Genomic DNA, 22604 nt, shown 5'->3' with positions numbered 1-22604 from the left:
CATATTATCCGTTCAGGACATAAGCACATTATGATATAATGTAGACTTGTGTAGGTAGTCTTTCTTACTATGTTTTTGCCGTTACTTTTATAGCTGTTATGAAAAATAACCAAGGGCATAATGTAGAGCAGTATAAAAGGGCATACGTCTGGTAGAATACAGAAAAAAGGGGCGTATGATCTGAGATAATAATATAAATAAAGCGGGAGTTATATCCCCTAAACTTTCTCGAATATTCTTATATAACATTACGGGGTATGGTAACTCGGGATTTTAAATACATTTTTTACAAGATTTTATTTAGCTTGCTTCCTCTGTTGTCGGTCAGTCTGTCGTCATAGATCGAAACGCTTGAGCGGAATTTCATCCACTTCTAACTGACAGATTCGTTTCAAAGTTAGTACGTGGGTTAAGACTTGAAGACAATGCTATCTGACTATAAATTTGATTTAATTCGATGCCTAATTAATTTTTTTATGAATTACAATTTTCTGAAATTAGTAGACTGCCTTGATTTTCTTTAAACATATAATAATACACTACTATTTAAATTACTCTAAAGAAAAGCGTGGTTCTCTTCCTAATATTAGTGAAAGTATCCAATAGATAATATAGTGACCCACGCTTTTATTGCTTGCGATATTTTTTTAAAGATTTAAAAAAAATTTTTAGTATGATTTCATAAACTGTTCAAACCTTTTAATCTCGAACTCCACTTTAAAAAAAAACATGTGTTAAATCTCCCCTCCCCCACCCCCAATTGCGTAAACTTGCGTACTTACTCTCCAAAACATTTCTTCTTTCCACTAATTCTAATCAAAACAAGACAAAACGGAAATAGAATGACGTCATCCCCGCCAAACGAGCCATCATAAACACACAAGGTCGCGGTGAAAGACAGAGAACTTTTATATCCGTCCATTATATTTATATTACAACGGCCACAAGACAGCTACGACAGCTAGCCATCTAAAGTCAGATCTAGCTCCCGAATCAACATACCAGCAAACACCATGAGGGAAGTGATCAAAATAAGTTTGGGCCAAGGTGGCGTCCAAATCATGCTTGACCAGGAGCCCACGGTGTTCGACGAGGTGAGAACAGGAACATACCGACAGCTCTTCCACCCGGAGCAGCTCATATCAGGTCAGTACCTCGGGTTGTTTAAGTATCTGTCCCCCCCCCCCCAACCCACACCGTGCTACTTTATAGGATATAATAGTTATCCAACGCAGCTTTTATCAGGTCAGTACCTCGGGTTGTTTAAGTATCTGTCCCCCCCCCCCCAACCCACACCGTGCTACTTTATAGGATATAATAGTTATCCAACGCAGCTTTTATCAGGTCAGTACCTCGGGTTGTTTAAGTATCTGTCCCCCCCCACCCCCCCAACCCACACCTTGCTACTTTATAGGATATAATAGTTATCCAACGCAGCTTGTATCAGGTCAGTACCTCGGGTTGTTTAAGTATCTGTCCCCCCCCCCAACCCACACCGTGCTACTTTATAGGATATAATAGTTATCCAACGCAGCTTTTATCAGGTCAGTACCTCGGGTTGTTTAAGTATCTGTCCCCCCCCCCAACCCACACCGTGCTACTTTATAGGATATAATAGTTATCCAACGCAGCTTTTATCAGGTCAGTACCTCGGGTTGTTTAAGTATCTGTCCCCCCCCCAACCCCCCCCCCCCCCAACCCACACCTTGCTACTTTATAGGATATAATAGTTATCCAACGCAGCTTTTATCAGGTCAGTACCTCGGGTTGTTTAAGTATCTGTCCCCCCCCCTTCAACCCACACCTTGCTACTTTATAGGATATAATAGTTATCCAACGCAGCTTTTATCAGGTCAGTACCTCGGGTTGTTTAAGTATCTGTCCCCCCCCTTCAACCCACACCTTGCTACTTTATAGGATATAATAGTTATCCAACGCAGCTTTTATCAGGTCAGTACCTCGGGTTGTTTAAGTATCTGTCCCCCCCCCCCCCAACCCACACCGTGCTACTTTATAGGATATAATAGTTATCCAACGCAGCTTTTATCAGGTCAGTACCTCGGGTTGTTTAAGTATCTGTCCCCCCCCCCCCAACCCACACCGTGCTACTTTATAGGATATAATAGTTATCCAACGCAGCTTTTATCAGGTCAGTACCTCGGGTTGTTTAAGTATCTGTCCCCCCCCCCCCCAACCCACACCGTGCTACTTTATAGGATATAATAGTTATCCAACGCAGCTTTTATCAGGTCAGTACCTCGGGTTGTTTAAGTATCTGTCCCCCCCCCCCCAACCCACACCGTGCTACTTTATAGGATATAATAGTTATCCAACGCAGCTTTTATCAGGTCAGTACCTCGGGTTGTTTAAGTATCTGCCCCCCCCCCCAACCCACACCGTGCTACTTTATAGGATATAATAGTTATCCAACGCAGCTTTTATCAGGTCAGTACCTCGGGTTGTTTAAGTATCTGCCCCCCCCCCCAACCCACACCGTGCTACTTTATAGGATATAATAGTTATCCAACGCAGCTTTTATCAGGTCAGTACCTCGGGTTGTTTAAGTATATGTCCCCCCCCCAACCCACACCTTGCTACTTTATAGGATATAATAGTTATCCAACGCAGCTTGTATCAGGTCAGTACCTCGGGTTGTTTAAGTATCTGTCCCCCCCAACCCCCCCCCCCAACCCACACCTTGCTACTTTATAGGATATAATAGTTATCCAACGCAGCTTTTATCAGGTCAGTACCTCGGGTTGTTTAAGTATCTGTCCCCCCCCCCCCCCCCCAACCCACACCGTGCTACTTTATAGGATATAATAGTTATCCAACGCAGCTTTTATCAGGTCAGTACCTCGGGTTGTTTAAGTATCTGTCCCCCCCCCCCCCAACCCACACCGTGCTACTTTATAGGATATAATAGTTATCCAACGCAGCTTTTATCAGGTCAGTACCTCGGGTTGTTTAAGTATCTGCCCCCCCCCCCCCAACCCACACCGTGCTACTTTATAGGATATAATAGTTATCCAACGCAGCTTTTATCAGGTCAGTACCTCGGGTTGTTTAAGTATCTGCCCCCCCCCCCCCCAACCCACACCGTGCTACTTTATAGGATATAATAGTTATCCAACGCAGCTTTTATCAGGTCAGTACCTCGGGTTGTTTAAGTATATGTCCCCCCCCCCCCCCAACCCACACCTTGCTACTTTATAGGATATAATAGTTATCCAACGCAGCTTGTATCAGGTCAGTACCTCGGGTTGTTTAAGTATCTGCCCCCCCCCCAACCCACACCGTGCTACTTTATAGGATATAATAGTTATCCAACGCAGCTTGTATCAGGTCAGTACCTCGGGTTGTTTAAGTATCTGTCCCCCCCACCCCCCCCCCCAACCCACACCTTGCTACTTTATAGGATATAATAGTTATCCAACGCAGCTTTTATCAGGTCAGTACCTCGGGTTGTTTAAGTATCTGTCCCCCCCCCCCCAACCCACACCGTGCTACTTTATAGGATATAATAGTTATCCAACGCAGCCCCTATATCAGGTCAGTACCTCGGGTTGTTTCCCAACCACCCCCCACCCACTACCCACTACCCACCATGCCATTTAATACATTTAATAATCTACTTTAGTTACTGTTAATCCAACCCCCCCTTCCCCCTTAGATGAATTCCTGGGTTACTCCAAAGACCCTTCCCTACACACATACACCACCTTGCTATATTGTGTAATTACATATTCATGCATATTACAGTTAGATCAGGATTTTAGATTTATTCCAGGTGAGTGCCTGGCTTAGTCCAATTAGTTCTCCCCCTCCCCACCACCCACCTTAGACGCATACACTGACCATCATATTCTAGTAATGACCCATGCTCTGACCTTTAGACGCTAACTAGAACTGACCCATACTCTGACCCTTTGACCTTAAATCTGACCCCATCTGACTCCAACTTTGACCCTAGCCCTTTCCTAGCCTAACAGAGCTTAACTGCGCCAAAACCTGACTAACTAGAAATGACAGCAGTCCTCCCCCTAGCTGATGCTGATGTTAACTGACCAAAACCTGACTAACTAGAAATGACAGCAGTCCTCCCCCTAGCTGCTGCTGATGTTAACTGACCAAAACCTGACTAACTAGAAATGACAGCAGTCCTCCCCCTAGCTGATGCTGATGTTAACTGACCAAAACCTGACTAACTAGAAATGACAGCAGTCCTCCCCCTAGCTGATGCTGATGTTAACTGCCCCAAAACCTGACTAACTAGAAATGTCAGCAGTCCTCCCCCTAGCTGCTGCTGATGTTAACTGACCAAAACCTGACTAACTAGAAATGTCAGCAGTCCTCCCCCTAGCTGATGCTGATGTTAACTGACCAAAACCTGACTAACTAGAAATGACAGCAGTCCTCCCCCTAGCTGATGCTGATGTTAACTGACCAAAACCTGACTAACTAGAAATGACAGCAGTCCTCCCCCTAGCTGATACTGATGTTAACTGCCCCAAAACCTGACTAACTAGAAATGACAGCAGTCCTCCCCCTAGCTGCTGCTGATGTTAACTGCCCCAAAACCTGACTAACTAGAAATGACAGCAGTCCTCCCCCTAGCTGCTGCTGATGTTAACTGCCCCAAAACCTGACTAACTAGAAATGTCAGCAGTCCTCCCCCTAGCTGATGCTGATGTTAACTGCCCCAAAACCTGACTAACTAGAAATGACAGCAGTCCTCCCCCTAGCTGATGCTGATGTTAACTGACCAAAACCTGACTAACTAGAAATGTCAGCAGTCCTCCCCCTAGCTGCTGCTGATGTTAACTGACCAAAACCTGACTAACTAGAAATGACAGCAGTCCTCCCCCTAGCTGCTGCTGATGTTAACTGCCCCAAAACCTGACTAACTAGAAATGTCAGCAGTCCTCCCCCTAGCTGATGCTGATGTTAACTGCCCCAAAACCTGACTAACTAGAAATGTCAGCAGTCCTCCCCCTAGCTGCTGCTGATGTTAACTGACCAAAACCTGACTAACTAGAAATGACAGCAGTCCTCCCCCTAGCTGCTGCTGATGTTAACTGCCCCAAAACCTGACTAACTAGAAATGACAGCAGTCCTCCCCCTAGCTGATGCTGATGTTAACTGCCCCAAAACCTGACTAACTAGAAATGACAGCAGTCCTCCCCCTAGCTGATGCTGATGTTAACTGACTAAATCTAACTAATCAGGAATGACAGTATTCTAACCATAGCTCACGCTTGATCTAAAAATAATTCTGGACCTAACTAGTGACCCTAACTGACCGTTACTAGTACTGACAATAGTCCTAGCCAACCATACTCTGACCCAAACTTCAACCCGCTAAATCTAGCATGTGCTTTTTTAATCCACCATCCGTGTTAACTTTGACACTGTATGATCTTAACTAGTACTTACGGTATTTTTTACCTTAGCCGACGCTAACTCTCTGGTTTAAGTGTTATCTTTAGAAAAGATTGTATTACAATCACTTAATATCTTAGAAACGAATTAATACACTGTATAGTGTGCAGTGGCGTAGCGAGGTTGGGTGTCACCCGGTGCGGTCCGCACCCCCCGCCCCCCCTCGCTACGCCCCTGATAGTGTGCAATGTCTAAGATTTGTTTCTCCCCCCCCCCCCCAGCCAAAGAGGACGCCGCTAACAGTTACGCAAGAGGTCATTACACAGTCGGCAAAGAAGTCGTTGATCTTGTCTTGGACAGAATCCGGAAGCTGGCGGATATGTGCACGGGCCTCCAAGGATTTTTCGTATATCACAGTTTTGGCGGCGGCACCGGCTCCGGCTTCAATTCCCTCCTCATGGAACGGCTCTCCGTCGACTACGGCAAGAAATCCAAACTTGAGTTCGCCATCTACCCCGCCCCTCAGATCTCCACAGCCATCGTGGAGCCGTACAACTCCATCTTGGTCACACACACCACGCTGGAGCACTCGGACTGCGCGTTCATCTTCGTGTGCAGGCGCAACCTTGACATTGAACGCCCGACGCACACGAATCTGAACCGTATCCTGGCCCAGGCCGTGTCGTCCATCACGGCACCGCTCAGATTTGACGGGGCGTTAAACGTGGACTTGATAGAGTTCCAGACCAACTTGGTGCCATACCCCCGAATCCATTTCCCAGCTATCATCCACTCTCCTTTGATCTCAGCCGAGAAAGCGTACCACGAACAGTTGACCGTCGCGGAGATAACCAACGCGTGTTTCGAACCAGCGAACCAGCTGGTCAAATGCGACCCTCGCCACGGCAAGTACATGTCCTGCTGTCTGCTGTATCAAACTCAATCTCTGACTATAACTGTGACCCTAACTGCGACGCTTATTATGATCCTAGCTGCGACTTTAGCTCTGACCCTAAGACCCTAACTTAGACTAAATAGAGCTAAATAGAGCTGACCCATGCTCTGACCCTTAGACCCATACTCTGACCCTAGATCTGACTCTACTTGTGACCTTAACTGTGAAACTACCTTAGACTCTAACTAGAACGGACCGATACTCTGACTCTAAATGACCCCTAAATAGAACTGACCCTAATTCAAAACATAACTAAATATGCCACATACTCTGATTCTTAGACTCTAACTACCTGACCCATATTCTGACCCTACTTCTGACCCATAAATATAACTGACCCATGCTCTGACCCTCAGACCCTAACTAGAACTGACCCATGCTCTGACCCTTTGACCCTAACTGGAACTGACCCATACACTGACCCTTGGACGCTAAGTAGAACTGACCTATGCTTTGACTTATTAGACCCCAACAAGAACTGACCCATACTCTAACCATTAAAAACTAACTTTAACTGACGCATACTCTTGACCATCAGACCCTAACTAAAACTAACCCGTGCTCTAACCCTTAGATGCTAACTAAAACTGACCCGTGCTCTGACCCTTAGACGCCAACTAGAAATGACCCATGCTCTGACCCTTAGATGCTAACTGGAACTGACCCATGCTCTGACTTTTATAAATTAACTAGTACTCACCCATATTCTGACGCTACTTTTGACCCTTAAATACAATTGATCCATACTGACCTTTGGACCCAACTCCGACCTATCAAAAATATTTTTTAACGGATAACGCTATAGTGTGCAATGGTGTAAGACATCTTCTCTTCCCCCCTACACATTAGGAAAAGATGTCACCAACCTCGCCCTGGACAGAGTATTGAAGCTGGCGGAATTCGGCAAGGGCATCAAATATTTTCTTTTCGGATCAGCCCTAGTAACCCCAACAAATGCGTGGTAATGTGTCAGTCCGTTAGCCAGTCATTCCGTCGTCGCTATAGAATAGATTCTAGAAACTTAAAAAAGTAAATAACACATTCCATTCATTAATTACATCGCATTGCCGTATTACACATAACGAAATAGTCTACTTGCTTTTTATAGCGCCAAATTTTTTTATAGTTTACTGTTTACGTATACGTTAACAAAGAACATAAAAAAATATTAAGTACATAGACATTTCTAAAAAAATATTAAACTCATACATGTCAAATAATATTCTGGCTTGGATTCCTATAAAATTGGATACATTTTATTAACAGTAGAGAGAATAAAACTAATTAGTAAAAAATTGTATGGTTTTGCAAGGGGAGGTAATTTTAAAAGAAATTCAACACTCTAAATATTGCTATTTAAGTAATATTTATTATAATCTACCCTCTCTTAAAACAAACAACAACTGTATCCATAGATTATTATGTTACAGCCCTTTAATTAAAATCTTTTATGTGCTAAAATTATTTATATTATTTTCTAATTAGTCGGCGCAAAATTAATTAATATTTAAATTATTTTCTTTTGGTAACTTTTGCAGGGAAACAATTGACATAGGACCTTTAATAGATTACCTGGATTCCAAGTTTGACATGATTAAATTCAATCTGGATTCCAAGTTTGACATGATTAAATTCAATCAGGATTCCAAGTTTGACATAATTAAATTCAATCAATGGATCATTATGTTCCTTATGCTAATTATCATAGGTAAAAAATGGTGAACGCAGGAGAGAGGGGGCGGGGGGGGGGGGGGGGGGGAGGAGTGTGTGTGCTTAGTTTAAGAAATTATTTTTGTTAATGATTGTATTGGATTATATAGCTGGTTAATGTTCATAATTTTCATTATAGGCCTTCTTTTGTATATCGCAATGAAAGTCCAACGAAGCAACAAGCCAAGTGGTAGTCATGATACAGCCGCCACCACCACCCCCACCACCCCCACCACCACCAACACCCCCACCACCCCCACCACCCCCACCACCACCAACACCACCACCACCACCACCACCCCCACCACCACCAACCCCACCACCACCAACCCCACCACCACCAACCCCACCACAGAGGAACGTGCGCAGACCTCGGGAAATGCACCAGTGCCGTCTAACTAAGTTACTAAGATGAACAAATCTCTGGGTTGGTAAATTAGTTTGAGTCTGTTAATGGTTTTTGTGATAGTAAAATATAAATTAAAAGATTGAACATTTTTAAATAGCTTATATTTAAAAAAAATAATTATTTTAACATAATAAATTGTTTCCGTTCATTTTTTAAACTGACTGACGATAGTGACCGTAACTTTGACTCAAACCTTGACACTTGTTTTGGCAATACCTCTTGACATAAACTATGACAATTACTGACACTAACTCTGACACTAATGACTAACTCTGACCCTCACTGTGAACCCAAAGTCTGACCATAACACTGACTCTTACACTGACCCCAACTGTGACCCCAGCTCTGACCCTAACATTGACCCCAACTGTGACCCCAGCTCTGACCCTAACATTGACCCCAACTGTGACCCCAGTTCTGACCCTAACATTGACCCCAACTGTGACCCCAGCTCTGACCCTAACATTGACCCCAACTGTGACCCCAGCTCTGACCCTAACATTGACCCCAACTGTGACCCCAGTTCTGACCCTAACATTGACCCCAACTGTGACCCCAGCTCTGACCCTAACATTGACCCCAACTGTGACCCCAGCTCTGACCCTAACATTGACCCCAACTGTGACCCCAGTTCTGACCCTAACATTGACCCCAACTGTGACCCCAGCTCTGACCCTAACATTGACCCCAACTGTGACCCCAGCTCTGACCCTAACTTGGACCCCAACTGTGACTCCAACTCCAAATCTAACACTGACCCTAACACTAACCCAAAATCTGACCCCATCTCCGAATCTAACACTGAACCCAACTCCGACCCTAAGTCTATCCCCCTACCCCCCCCCCCCCCCCCCCCGGGACGAAATAAAAAAAAAAATCATCGAATAGAAAACATACAATGTACCCATTCTTATTATTGCCCGCTTCAAGTGCCGCGAAATGTTTGAAAGAAACTGTTGAATCGATGTGGATCAATCTATCAGTAACAGTACTCAAGTTAAGGCTTTTGAAAAACCAAAAGAAGAATAAGTTCCACTTCCGGTTACCGGAAATCGCCGAGAAGTTGATTCAGAACCACAAATTTATTATAATACTTATATATGAAATTCCATCAACCTAGCTGTAACGGTACTCAAGTTATCGTGTTCACAAAAACACATACGCACGCACAGAGAGACATAAAGACGAAATTGTGAAATTAAGTTTTTCCGACTCATGGGGGTCTAAATGGACGTGATTTGTGAAAATCTCGATTTCAATTTTTTGTACGATTACAATACTTCCACTATACTCCGTATACGAGAAAGTACAAAAGGTGATATGTTCTGAAGTTCTGATAGACCAATAGAAAATATGGACCATGTTCTGGAAGAACAATATAAGAAGTTGACCTGTTCGGGTAGAACAATAGAAAAAGGTCATAAGCTCTATTTGTTCACAACACACATCCCAAATGTAAACACAAGTAGATGTGTGCTGTGCTAAGATAACAAGATGTGCTTCACGTTATCTCTCCATTACACGTTAGTCCTGTAGTTTCAGTTTGTTACTACATTTAAACCAGTGGATCTCATTATGTAATACACCAAGGACACACTACCCCAGCAGTTTACTTTTGTGACTGCATTCACTTTAAACCAAGGAATCTCACATTAAGATTTCCCAGGCACAAACTATTTTTTTTTTAAGTTTCAGGCAGGGCCTACGTTTCTAAACAAGAAACAACTTTATCCACTTGGCTTGCATCCCATGCATCACTTACTTAACACATCCAAACTTTTTTTAATTTACAAGATATATTAGAATAGTGGTCGGCGTGGTCGAGTCGGTAAAGCTCATGGTTGTTATACCAAAAAGTCTCGAGTACGAACCCTCAGACAGATGAGGCTCGAAAGTTTGGGACAGCCACTTTTCTAGGAGAGACAACTCCAAAATGAAACAACTACTCCCTTGTAGTTTGTTCAAAGGCTATGGAAGCAAATCCAAAAAGAAAAGCAGCCTATATGGCGCATAACATGTTGACACGTTACATAATTGGTTTGAAGGGAATCTCTTCTAACACTAAAATTGAGAACGCAGTAAAAATTCACAATCTCCCGCACCATCCCATAAATTGAAGTAAATATAGAACATTCTTTGAATAAACAAAAATATAAATATTATATACTTTACAGTATTTAATTATCAATTAATAAGTTATGAATAATGGCGACCTCCTTAACTTTAAGGTCCTTGGGCATAACAATCTTCAGATCAAAAGTATTTACATTTGCACACTCATTTGCAATATGCTCACAGATTTCTGTTTTTAACAGGTAGTTTAAAAAAACACGAACAAGATCCTAATGACCCAAAATATGCTGCTTGGAAACAAAAGCCTCATCCTGAGACACCAACAAAATATCACCCTGATGTGAAGTCACCAGAGCCAGTCAAGGGAAAAGTTTTTGAAAGGATGCCTTTGAGAGTAGATCTTGAGGCTGGGAAAAAATACATGTTTTGCACATGTGGATACAGTAAAACTCAGCCATTTTGTGATTCTTCACATAAAGCACCTAATTTTATGTCAACAAGGCCTCATCATATCAGATATAGACCAATGCCTTTTCAAGTGGAAGAAACTAAGGAGTATTGGCTTTGCATGTGGAAACAGTCCAATAAACGCCCTTTTTGTGATGGCTCTCATAAGCGTTTAGCTGCTAAATCCTAAAGCCTTTTAAAATTTACTATAATATTCCTTTAAAAAGATTTAAAGCAAAAAAAAAAGTAATGAGTATTTATGATCAAGTGCAAACTTAATCCCTATTGGTTCATCAATGTAAATATGGTTTTTAATTTACTTTCTTACTCATAAGATTATTAGGCTACCCTATGTTTAGTTAAATACAATAAGGAGGGCTATAAGCATTAAAAAATCCCTCCCTTTTGTTCTTTGTTCAATATTTCAATTACAGAGCTTGGAAAAGTACTATACTGAATGTATGTTTGCTGTTATGACTGTTATGCTATTGTCGTCATTTAACCGTTAATTCATTTTTTGAAAACTATTGTTCCAATAAAAATGAGCATCCACTAAATCTATCAAATCATGCACCAAATTATTGTGTTGATGTTCTGTTGTGCCATGACTTTCTTAGACTCGTACATAATTGAAAAAAACAGTATTCAAACTGTGAATAATGTCTTTCATTACTGCAAAACGAATAAAAAATGCTTTTTTTTTAGTAATTAGTAAGTGTTGTTTTAGTTTTATTACAGGGTATGCTCCATACTTTTTAACTTATATTTTTAGAAATTATGCTTATCTGATTAAGGTGAATTGTTATTGTTGCATTTATTAACCAGTTTTTTTAGTGCCTGGTATTAAATTTGTTCTATAAATGTATACCATGTAAAAATTGTATATTACTAAACTTGACAGATATGATTGTTAGGAATTTTTAAATTTTTGAGCATCTTTTAATTGCGTTTATTTGCCATATTCCATCCAAATATGGATTCAACTCATCATATTAAATGCAGACTAATTATTAAAGTAATAGATGATTAGGGTCAGTTAAAAAAAATAAATAAAATTAATAATTCGGCACGGACTCTTGTGTGTTTCCGGTTTTATTTTGGTCCAAAACTTTCAGTAGAAGCGTTTTAATTATTTCTATTCGGCAATTAATTAATTATATAAATCATCAAAACTAATTTTAAAACATTCCACAAGTTTTAAACGAAACTGCAAGAACTTAACGTTTTAGTCTACTTACGATGAAAGTGAAAACACACCTTACACTAGTTCGATAGTAATTTTTCCAAAAAGATTTACAAAGCTATAAATAGAAACTTAAAAACAAAACTCCGAAGGAAACTCTGAACACACCCAGATCCGAAACAAGCACATTGCGGACCACTTCCTGCACAAAAGAATTAATTAAGCCCTTGTGGCACTTTTAACACAGCGGACCTTTCAATACAACAACCTGTTTAAAAATGGTACATGCACATACGTAAGACACACGAAGAACACTTGGGAACACTTGAATCGTATTGCACTGTCAAATTAAATCGGATATGAAAGAAGTGACATGAGATTTAAAATAATGCAGCCGCTGTGTGCCACGATCGTGACAGGTCTTTCTCCACGAACGTGATAGTCTTTTTTTCCCCTTTCGGTGCCGAAGAGTAGGGGGGGGGGGGGTATTGGTTGGCACACTGTGGCAGTATAGGTCCCCCCCCCCACCTTTTGCGTCTTTGTCCAGTGAACGTTTTTTATATTCATGTTTTATTTCACCGTACTAAAGTGTCTTTTTTTCCTTTCATTTTTTTTTGTAGCGGATTATTTTAAAGAAAAGCTACTGTGTTGTGTGTGTGAGGGGGTGTGTGTGTGTGGGGGGGGGGGGTCGAAGGGTTGGTGGGGGTGGGGTGGGGGAAGAGACTTACTCTGCTAGAAATTTTCAGGCTGATTTGGCATCAGAACAAAGCTGATCTTGACTGACAGGGTGGTAGACAAGAGTGGGTTCTTATATGTGCTGGCAAAGGTATAGACAAGAGTGGGTTCTTATATGTGCTGGCAAAGGTATAGACAAGAGTGGGTTCTTATATGTGCTGGCAAAGGTATAGACAAGAGTGGGTTCTTATATGTGCTGGCATAGGTATAGACAAGAGTGGGTTCTTATATGTGTTGGCAAAGGTAGAGACAAGAGTGGGTTCTTATATGTGCTGGCAAAAGTATGACAAGAGTGGGTTCCTATATGTGCTGGCAAACGTATAGACTAGAGTGAGTTCCTAAATAAGTTAGTAAATGTGTATACAAGAGTGTGTGCCAATATAAGTTAGTGAAGTATAGACAAGAGTGGGTTCCTAAATAAGTTAGTAAAAGTATAGCACAGAGTGGGTGCCAAGGTAGCAAGGGTGTAAACATGAGAAAATCGCACTGTTAATCGAAGAAAGAGTAGGTAACAGTAGGGAGGTCTGAGTGTCAAAAGCCAACTTTCTAAAACTTTGTTAACAAAGTTTGTTAAACGGCAAATTCAAGAAACAATTGTTGATTTATAAATGAGACGAAACCTAGACAATATTACATTAGAAACACATTTTTTTTTAGGTTTTGTTAAGATTCAAAATTATGCAAAAAAAGTAATGTTTTATACCAGAATATTTATTTTCTTAAGACTTCATGATATTTTAGTGGGCGAAGTTTAAAAAAAGAAATTCTAACATTACATTTCGCGTCAGTTCCGCACAGCTCGAATGTTATAGACAGTAAAATCCAACCTTACCGCGAGTAGAGACCGCTGCTAACCTTTCCATTAGACACGCCTTCTCTCAAATGTGTGGGCATGCCAATCACACACACACACACACACACACACACACACCTACCTGCCCTTTTCATTATAACCCCCCGCCCCCTCTCAACCTAATAACTCTACAATTAACGCGTCTCGCTACTTTCTTTACACCCCCCCCCCCCACCTCACACATACGTACCTACACCGGTTCGATCATTCATACCTCTTTCCCCCCACCTCTTCAATAAATGACATTGAATCTGATCCCATAAATCAATAGAAAGGACCGGGCTATTCTAGCTGAGGTAGAGGTCTAGAGGCGGAAATTGAAAGGGTTTATTGGCAGGGAATATTAGATCCCTTCCTGGGATTAGAAGGCGCTCAATTTTACAGAGGTAGAAACAGTCTTAATGATAAGGTCGTATAACTCTTTAGTCTAGTGCAGGGGTCTCCAAACTACGGCCCGCGGGCCGTATGCGGCCCGCGAGGTCCTCTTATCCGGCCCGCGGAGATCTTTTTGTCCACGAAAAAAAACGTTTGTTGGCGATGGCTGAGGAACTTTTTCCAGAATAAAAGAAAAGCCTGGAAGAAACTGGCCCCCGAACTGAAATTTGATAGTTAATGCGGCCCTCTGTCTGAAAAGTTTGGAGACCCCTGGTCTAGTGGTAGAAACAGTCTAAATGATCAGTTAAAATAAAACTATCATCTATAGGCAAAAGCACTGGTAATGATCAGTTAAAATAACACTATAATCTAGAGGTAGAAATAGTCATACTGATCAGTTAAATAAAACTAGCATCTAGAGGTAGAAACAGTCATACTGATCAGTTAAAATAAAACTAGCATCTAGAGGTAGAAACAGTCTAAATGATCAGTTAAAATAAAACTATCATCTATAGGCAAAAGCACTGGTAATGATCAGTTAAATAAAACTAGCATCTAGAGGTAGAAACAGTCATACTGATCAGTTAAAATAAAATTAGCATATAGAGGTAGAAACAGCCTTAATGATCAGTGAAAATAAAATTAGCATATAGAGGTAGAAACAGTCTTAATGATAAGTTAAAATAAAATTTGCATATAGAGGTAGAAACAGTCGTAATGATCAGTTAAAATAAAATTAGCATCTAGAGGGATAAACAGTATTAATGATAGCCGTATAACTCTTGAATCTAGAGGTAGAAATACATAACGTTCAGCTAAACTAACACTAGCATCTAGAGGTAGAAGCTAGTCGTAATGATAAGGTCCGATAACCCTTGTCCATAGAGATTGAATCTCTTTCTATCTCCAATGACAAATGCTATATTAAAACTTTTTCTAATGCGAACATCTATTATTGTGCCTACTTAAAAATATCCATTTCATCTACACTAATAATATAGTAAGGGTTTGCTTTTTTGTGACAGTTAAATTGGTCGGAGTGGGGGAGGGGGAGGGGGGGGGGGGGAGAGGAGTAATTGAAAACCGCAGCAGTCGCTGAGTTTCCTGCATGAATACGATTATTAGTATTCGAAATACTAAATTATGGGATATTGGCAGCTTTTATCAATCAAAAACATGTATTAAAAATAATTATAGTTTTTCGTTTTCCAACCAAAGCTTAACAATGATAAGCACACAATCAAATTGATAAATGCTGTATATATATATATATATATATACACATTTGTTAAGATTCATTTAATGTTATTTCAATTATTCTAAGTCTAGGAGATAAGAATAAAGTAGCGTATTTAGTTAATGGTAGTTTATTTGTTCTTCTAGAAAGAATATATGAGGTAAATAATAATTCCGCATTAAAAACTCTTTTCAAACGATGCAGACAGAAAACCCACGGTTATGTCCCCTTATATGTTTTTTTTTTTAAACCGTCTGTGGTCACCCACAAACGACGTTAGTGTCGTGTACTTTTGTCACGATTTGTTACGGGGGGGGGGGGGGGGAGGTGTCAGAAAGTGTGACGACATACTTTTACATTTGATTAAATGATTTTTTAATCTAATTTTTAATTTTTTTTTTTTTGGTAATTTGTAAAAATAATATTGATCGAGCTCAATAAATATTTGATAAATGTGGATGGGTGGGGTGGGATTAAGGCAGTGGCGTAGGCAGGGGGGGGGGGGGGGTTAGGGGGTCATAAACCCCCCCCCCCCCCATAGACCCCTCGGTATATATATATTTATAAAGTATGAGGGGGGATGCAAATCGAAAGTTTGGGGGGGGGGTGCAAATCGAAAGTTTGAGTGGGGGGTTCAAATCGAAAGTTTGTCCCCGGGTAAAAATTGGAACCCCCCCCCCTACGCCACTGGATTAAGGAGACCCACCGAGGTATAGTTTAGGTCACAAAGGGGTATAGTTTAAAGCACACGGGTATAGTTTTAAGACACATGAGCTTATAGTTCAAACATTTAAATTTGGACCATCCACTTGGGATTAAAAATATAATGACCCTTTCCTGGGCGTCAGTGTCTTGACCAATTAATCTCGATGGAAATATTATTCAGCTAAATACGCCAAATTTTGTAAGTCTTATAATTTTTAACAAGGACCCCAGACACATGATGGGGGTGGGTGCTGGGTGCTGGGGGTGGGGTGTGTAAGTGTGTTGAAGCTCTCGATCGTGCCAGGGGAGAAAAATGTGTTGAGGAAATTGACACTGAGAGGTGATTGACACCAGGTGAGGCTAATTTAAGATTCACGGGATCAAACCTAGTGGGCCATTTTAATGCAGTATATACGAAATAGAAGTATATATATATATATATATATATATATATATATATATATATATATATATATATATATATATATATATATATATATATATATATATATATATATAAATAAATATATATATATATATATATATATATATATATATATATATATATATATATATATATATATATATATATATATATATATATATATATATTGTTCACCCTTTTAATGTAATGTAATTGCTTAATACCTGTTATTAGCTCCCCTTTAATGTAAATAAAATTCCGTTAGCATTTTTTTATTGAATACCTGTAAAAATGTGGCTTCTGACGTGTAATAAAGTCAATGTGAAATATGAGATTATTTATTTACACAGCTGCTAATTAAGACAGAAAATAATTAATTACTGAAATAGTACACCTGTCTAGAATTTGATTGGTAGATAAGATAGAAGGGGGGGGGGGGGTTATTATATAACATTGCATGTTGTCAATTAATTTGCTGACACTTAATTTTTTTTTTTTTGCATTCAAGCTCTGCCTCGCTGGTTTAGATAAACCTGCACCTGCACCTACACTTAAACACCCACACATAAACATACACAGTCGCCTACGCATACGTGTCCACCCACATCCACAACTACAACTACAAATACAACTACACATACACATACTCATAACATACAAATACGCATGCCACTCACAGAAATACTCATGACATACAAATACACACACCACCAAACATACCAACACACCTACACACATCCCCACACCCACACACCTATACATTTGTGCCACCTATTGGACACATCCACCTCCATGACCTTTGACCCTTGAACAAACATTCCATTTTCTTCCACTTCAAGTAAAATCGTAAAAAATGTTTTCATTCAATCACTCTTTAGACCTGTTTACACGGATTTAGTGTTTTAAACTTTTCAATGAAAGCTCTTTCACTCGTGATTTGGTGTTCAGTACACGGCCCATCCCTACTCAAACTAAACACAAAGTCTATGTTCAAATACACAGTTCTTGGGGAAGCTATTAGGAGAACTAAAAGGCCTAAGTTATCAATATCATTAACAAAATAATCTATTTGAAGTTAATGGTCCATTCGATTTGATTGGAGATCGGTACTTTGATTTAACAATATGAAAAACAAAGGTTTGTTTCGTTAAAAAGTTACAGACTAAATCAAGCGAGGTATACTTTTAACAGTTGATATAAGACTATTATGTTAACCGAGTTTTAGGTTAATTAATGGCCATGAGTCGACATTTTCTCTTCTGCCGCCTATATATATATATATATATATATATATATATATATATATATATATATATATATATATATATATATATATATATATAGTATAAAACATTTGTTGTGCGTTGATGTTTTAATGACATCTGTCATAGATCTTGGTTAAAAATGTCATCTGCCATAGATCTTGGCCACCGATGTCATCTGCCACAGATCTTGGCCACCGATGTCATCTGCCACAGATCTTAGCCAGAGTACCGATTCACCTTGATCAGGTAAGGCGGTTTTCCGAGTGACGTCAGCACCCAGATGTAATCAGGTGAACCGGGTCCAATAAAGGACTTGTTCACGGTACTCCGACCACGGGATAACATCTTACCACACCAACTACAGCTGCGGTCTCTGTGTTGATGGCGATAGTGTCTTTGATCAGCTGTAGTGTAGGCGAACTATGCTTGGGTGGGTTATTTCAAGGCTGGAACCCAAGTAGAAAATGGGGAGGGGTTGTTTCAAAGGTTGGTTGAACTAAGGTAGAAAATGGGGAGGGATTGCTTCAAAGGTTGGTTCAACTAAGGTAGAAAATGGGAAGAGGTCGTTTCAAGGCTTGGCTGAACTAAGTTAGAAAATGGAAAGAGGTTGTTTCAAGGCTAGCACTAAGGTAGAAAAATGGGAGGGGGTGTTCAAGGTTAGCACCCGTGAGGGATGGAGGTTTGTTTTGTTGGGCTTCTGACGAAGGGGTCGGCACACGACCACTCCGAACCCTGAACCCCCGGGAAGATCAAGACAGAATCCCACTTAGGGAGCAAATTTCGAAACCTACAGGTGTAGAGCCCCATAGGCTATATGGCCTGATACACCATACATAGACAACATCTATCTCTTCTCTACTTACTGCCCAGGGTTTGAGCCTTGATTTCCAATGTGTAATTTCCAATCGCCAATTACATTATGGAGCCAATTATTATTATAACGGAGTATATGTTCTGCTCTAGTAGTCGCCCAGGTTTGTAGTTGTTGTGTCTTTATGACCAGTGGCGTGGCGGTTGGTGAGTTAGGTGCTAGGGCAAAACCCCACACACCCGACGCCCACCCCCTACCCCTTTCACAATTTTAAATGATATTAAATTCAAACGACATTTCATGAACCAGCTCAGCTCTAACCAGTACCGATCGTATTAAAAGTGAACATTTTTTTAAAATGGCATTATGCTGCACGTGTGTTCCTCTTGTCGCCATGGTTACAAGAGAATACGCCCATTCTGAGCCAGCTGCCTTAACTCTCTACCTTTAATTAAGCTTACGGTCACGACCCCTTAAACAGCTGTTCTATCGCGACCCTACACCCCCTAACAACCAGATATATGCTACCCCCCACTCCTAACAACCAGATATATTACCCTCCCCTATATTCCGCATAGGGATATGGTCCATCATGAAAGGCTACACTTAACACCTAGCCGTTGAAATGACCTATGAATAATTGCAGGGCTGAACGATTGATCAGTTGAAAAAAAAACCAGAAGTCAATACGTTCTCCAGTGATCTTTTATGACCCGAACACATTCTAAAGGTTTTTTTTTCAAATAATATAATAGACAAGAAACCGTTTGACCTTTAGTATCTGACGGATTTTTAAATAGGGAATTCAATCGTTTATTTTAAACTAACATTTTAGGCGTGCTATTTATGTTAAGAGAATTAATCAACAAGTGATCCTAGTCATTTATTATACCATCAATTCAGAAAAAAAAGTTGAGAATAAATAAATAAATGCATATATATATATATATATATATATATATATATATATATATATATATATATATATATATATATATATATATATATATATATATTTATATATATTGATATTATCTTTTAAGTTATTTTCAAAAGAAAGAAACCTAAAAATATTTCAAAGAATACAACCTTTCTAAAATATTTAAATTAATAGTTGTGCATGGGAGTAAAGGGGACTACCGGATGGATGAGACTACCTGTGGATTGGACTACCTGTGGATGAAACTACCTGTGGATATGACTACCTGTGGATGGGACTACCTGTGGATGAGACTACCTGTAGATGAGACTACCTGTGGATGTGACTACCTGTGGATGGGACTACCTGTGGATGAGACTACCTGTAGATAAGACTACCTGTGGATGTGACTACCTGTAAATGGGACTACCTGTGGATGTGACTACCTGTGGATGTGACTACCTGTGGATGTGACTACCTGTGGATGTGACTATCTGTGGATGGGACTACCTATGGATGGGACTACCTATGGATGGGACTACCTTTGGATGAAACTACCTGTGGATGGGACTACCTGTAAATGGGACTACCTGTGGATAATATAGATTTAATAAAATGCCGACCTGAACTGCAGGAACTATACATAGATTTAATCTTTTACCTGTGGATGCCGTATCGGTCGTTACACCCTGTAGTCCCGGCTTGCTCAAGGTTTTGTTTTTGTTACGTCCCATGGGAGAGGGTCGCCTCCCCACTAGACGTGACACCGACACTGTCGAGGTTGTGTCAATAGGCGACGCCGCTGTATGGGCGGCGGGCACTGGGGTGATACTGAGGTACCCCAGGGTGTTGGCCACCCCATTGTTCAACGGGTACGGGGAGCCGTTGTTGGTTTTCACCCCGTTGGTATACGCCAACCCGTTCCGGCCGTGGTTTCCGGTTGGAGAGGGTTTTTCCGTCATGACGCCGCTGACCACGAGAGCGTTGCCATTGGTGATGGCAAAGCTGCCGGGCGGGAGGATGCTGTGGCTGCTGGATGGAACGTTGTGGTAGGAGTTGTTGGCCGGCTGAGTCTGTTGCTTGAGAGGGGGTAGGCGGCGCTGGATGGGGGAGCGAAGCGGGGGCGGTCCGGAGGTGGCGGGCATGACGCCGAACTTGGAAGAGAATGGCATCTTTACAACTGCAGTAAACGCCACGGCTTTGGAAGGGAGAGCATCGTGGTTAATGACGCGGCGTTGCTAAGAGGTGAGAAGGGCAATAATAATAAAAAATCAGGAACGACAACTTCAGGTGCAAATTTGGAGTTGTTGTTCTTGGTGGGTTTTTTTTTCTCCCTCGCTCTCTGTCTTGATTGGCTTCTTGTTTAGGAAAAAAAAAACTATCATGCGATTGGTTTGTGGGAGTAGATCTCAAGGTCGTGCCAAGGTCGTGACACAGTTGTGACGTATTTCCTGTCAAGCTCAGGGTGTTGTTTCAATGTTTGTATTGCCGTTGTCATAAATCTTCACTAATTGGTGTCTGGTTTAAAAAAAAGATAATTAAAGATTAGGTACGTGGTCGTAAAACAGTGTACGACTAAACATTTCAATACTGTAGGAAAATAAAATTTACAACTCTGGAAAATGTATCAGGAGAATAAACAAAAAATATGTTGTTGTGGTGTTGTGTGATTCAATTTTTGTTTGAAACTATGTGCTAGAATATCTGAATCAATGACCGGACATCAATAGAGAGATAGAGAGAGAGAGAGAGAGAGAGAGAGAGAGAGAGGGAGAAAGAAAGAGAGAAGTGAGAAAAAGGGAGAGAAAGAACAAGAGAGAGAACAAGAAAGAGAACAAGAGAGAGAACAAGAGAGAGAACAAGAGAGAGAACAAGAGAGAGAACAAGAGAGAGAACAAGAGAGAGAACAAGAGAGAGAACAAGAGAGAGAACGAGCCAGAGAACGATAGGGAGAGAGAAGACCAATAAATATTTTTTAATCGACCTTAACAAAGGAGAACATAATTCCCCATCAACTTTAGCAAAGACAATGTTATCATCCATCAATTTTAGCAATTACAAACATTATTTCCCATCAAACTTGTAAAGATATAAAATGTTCTCCGGAAACCTTAGCAAAGAACATTATTCCCCATTAATCTAGCGAATAAAACATTATTGCCCAGAAACCTTAGCAAATAGGAACATTATCCCCATCAAATTAGGCAAACACGAACATTATTTTCCATAAGAGTAAGACGAACACACCTTCGAACATTTCCTATCATACAACAAGTAGCTACGAGCTTCAGTCGAGCACACGAGACAATAAAAATCACACGTCATTTGACAACAAACTATCAATTACAATTTGAACACTCTATTACAACCTCAACCACCCCCACACTCCATATTCCATCCAACGCTCCTATAATCGATCGATATCTATTCTAAGATCAGTACACTTTTTAAAAAACACGAACCATTTAAAACTCCAGCTAAACTCAACCAATTCTCCCCCTTTTCATTTCACTTAAAAAACTCCTATAGACCAATGCCAAATTACTGGGTACAAAACCATTAAAAAAATTGTCTATTCGCACGGCCGTCGTGTTTGATCCTATACAGAAGACAAAACAACAACAGATGGACGCCGAGTCATTGAATCTTGAGACGTCGTACAGCCGAGCAGTTAAGTAGTTCCCTAACGCTAGAACAATACTGGGATTAGCGTGAAGGATCGGACGCTAATCCTGTGGTGGCGATTCGGATTAAAGTAGGCGGAAGAAGTATCGTTTGCATGACGTAGCGCGTTCTTTGTAAATAAAAAAGTCTGACAATGGGAAGACAAAACGACGACATTTTGTAAACAGATTTTGTCAATGGAAGGCTGTTAATTTATTTTGTACAGCGGTGTTAAAGGGGACATCTGCAGTGTTGCGAAATATTCTGTCAAGTGGTTTTGTTGCTTCTAAGTCTATATATATATATATATATATATATATATATATATATATATATATATATATATATATATATATATATATATATATATATATATTCTAACGGAATATACAGACTTACTAATTTGGAAACCGATTTTCCATGTTTTGATAAATGGATACATGAACAAGAAAATAGA

The 22604-nt window shown here is 40.4% G+C and overlaps 2 protein-coding genes across 4 annotated transcripts in view; one reads left to right on the top strand and one right to left on the bottom strand.

Moving 5' to 3' along the window:
- The window catches only part of LOC131928373 (putative 3',5'-cyclic phosphodiesterase pde-5), a 103011-nt gene that overhangs the window by 54077 nt on the left and 26330 nt on the right, over positions 1–22604 (bottom strand). For 2 of the 3 annotated variants that reach the window (XM_059284376.1, XM_059284375.1), the window contains exon 2: positions 20145–21001. In XM_059284376.1, coding sequence (XP_059140359.1) covers positions 20145–20655 — 511 coding nt within the window. In that variant the 5' untranslated portion in view covers positions 20656–21001. Of the gene's footprint in view, positions 1–12214; positions 12399–20144; positions 21002–22604 lie in introns of those variants that run through there. The other variant, XM_059284378.1, reaches the window with a different exon arrangement.
- On the top strand, positions 839–11678 carry LOC131928375 (uncharacterized). The gene is made up of 2 exons (XM_059284380.1): positions 839–1146; positions 10772–11678. Exons 1-2 carry the CDS (start codon positions 1014–1016, stop codon positions 11164–11166), a joined length of 528 nt encoding a protein of 175 aa, XP_059140363.1. The 5' UTR covers positions 839–1013; the 3' UTR covers positions 11167–11678.

This window comes from Physella acuta, unplaced genomic scaffold (genome assembly GCF_028476545.2).
Source record: "Physella acuta isolate Inbredline_101_S28 unplaced genomic scaffold, ASM2847654v3 ptg001493l, whole genome shotgun sequence".
Classification (NCBI taxonomy): Eukaryota; Metazoa; Mollusca; class Gastropoda; family Physidae; genus Physella; species Physella acuta.
Note: the sequence above shows the minus strand (reverse complement) of the source record. Positions and strands in the feature narration are given on the sequence as shown.

Coding starts and splice junctions, on each gene's coding strand:
- LOC131928375 (XM_059284380.1), top strand. CDS start 1,014: ATGAGGGAAGTGATCAAAATAAGTTTGGGCCAAGGTGGCGTCCAAATC. Junction 1,147..10,771: donor CCCGGAGCAGCTCATATCAG/GTCAGTACCTCG, acceptor TGTTTTTAACAG/GTAGTTTAAAAAAACACGAA.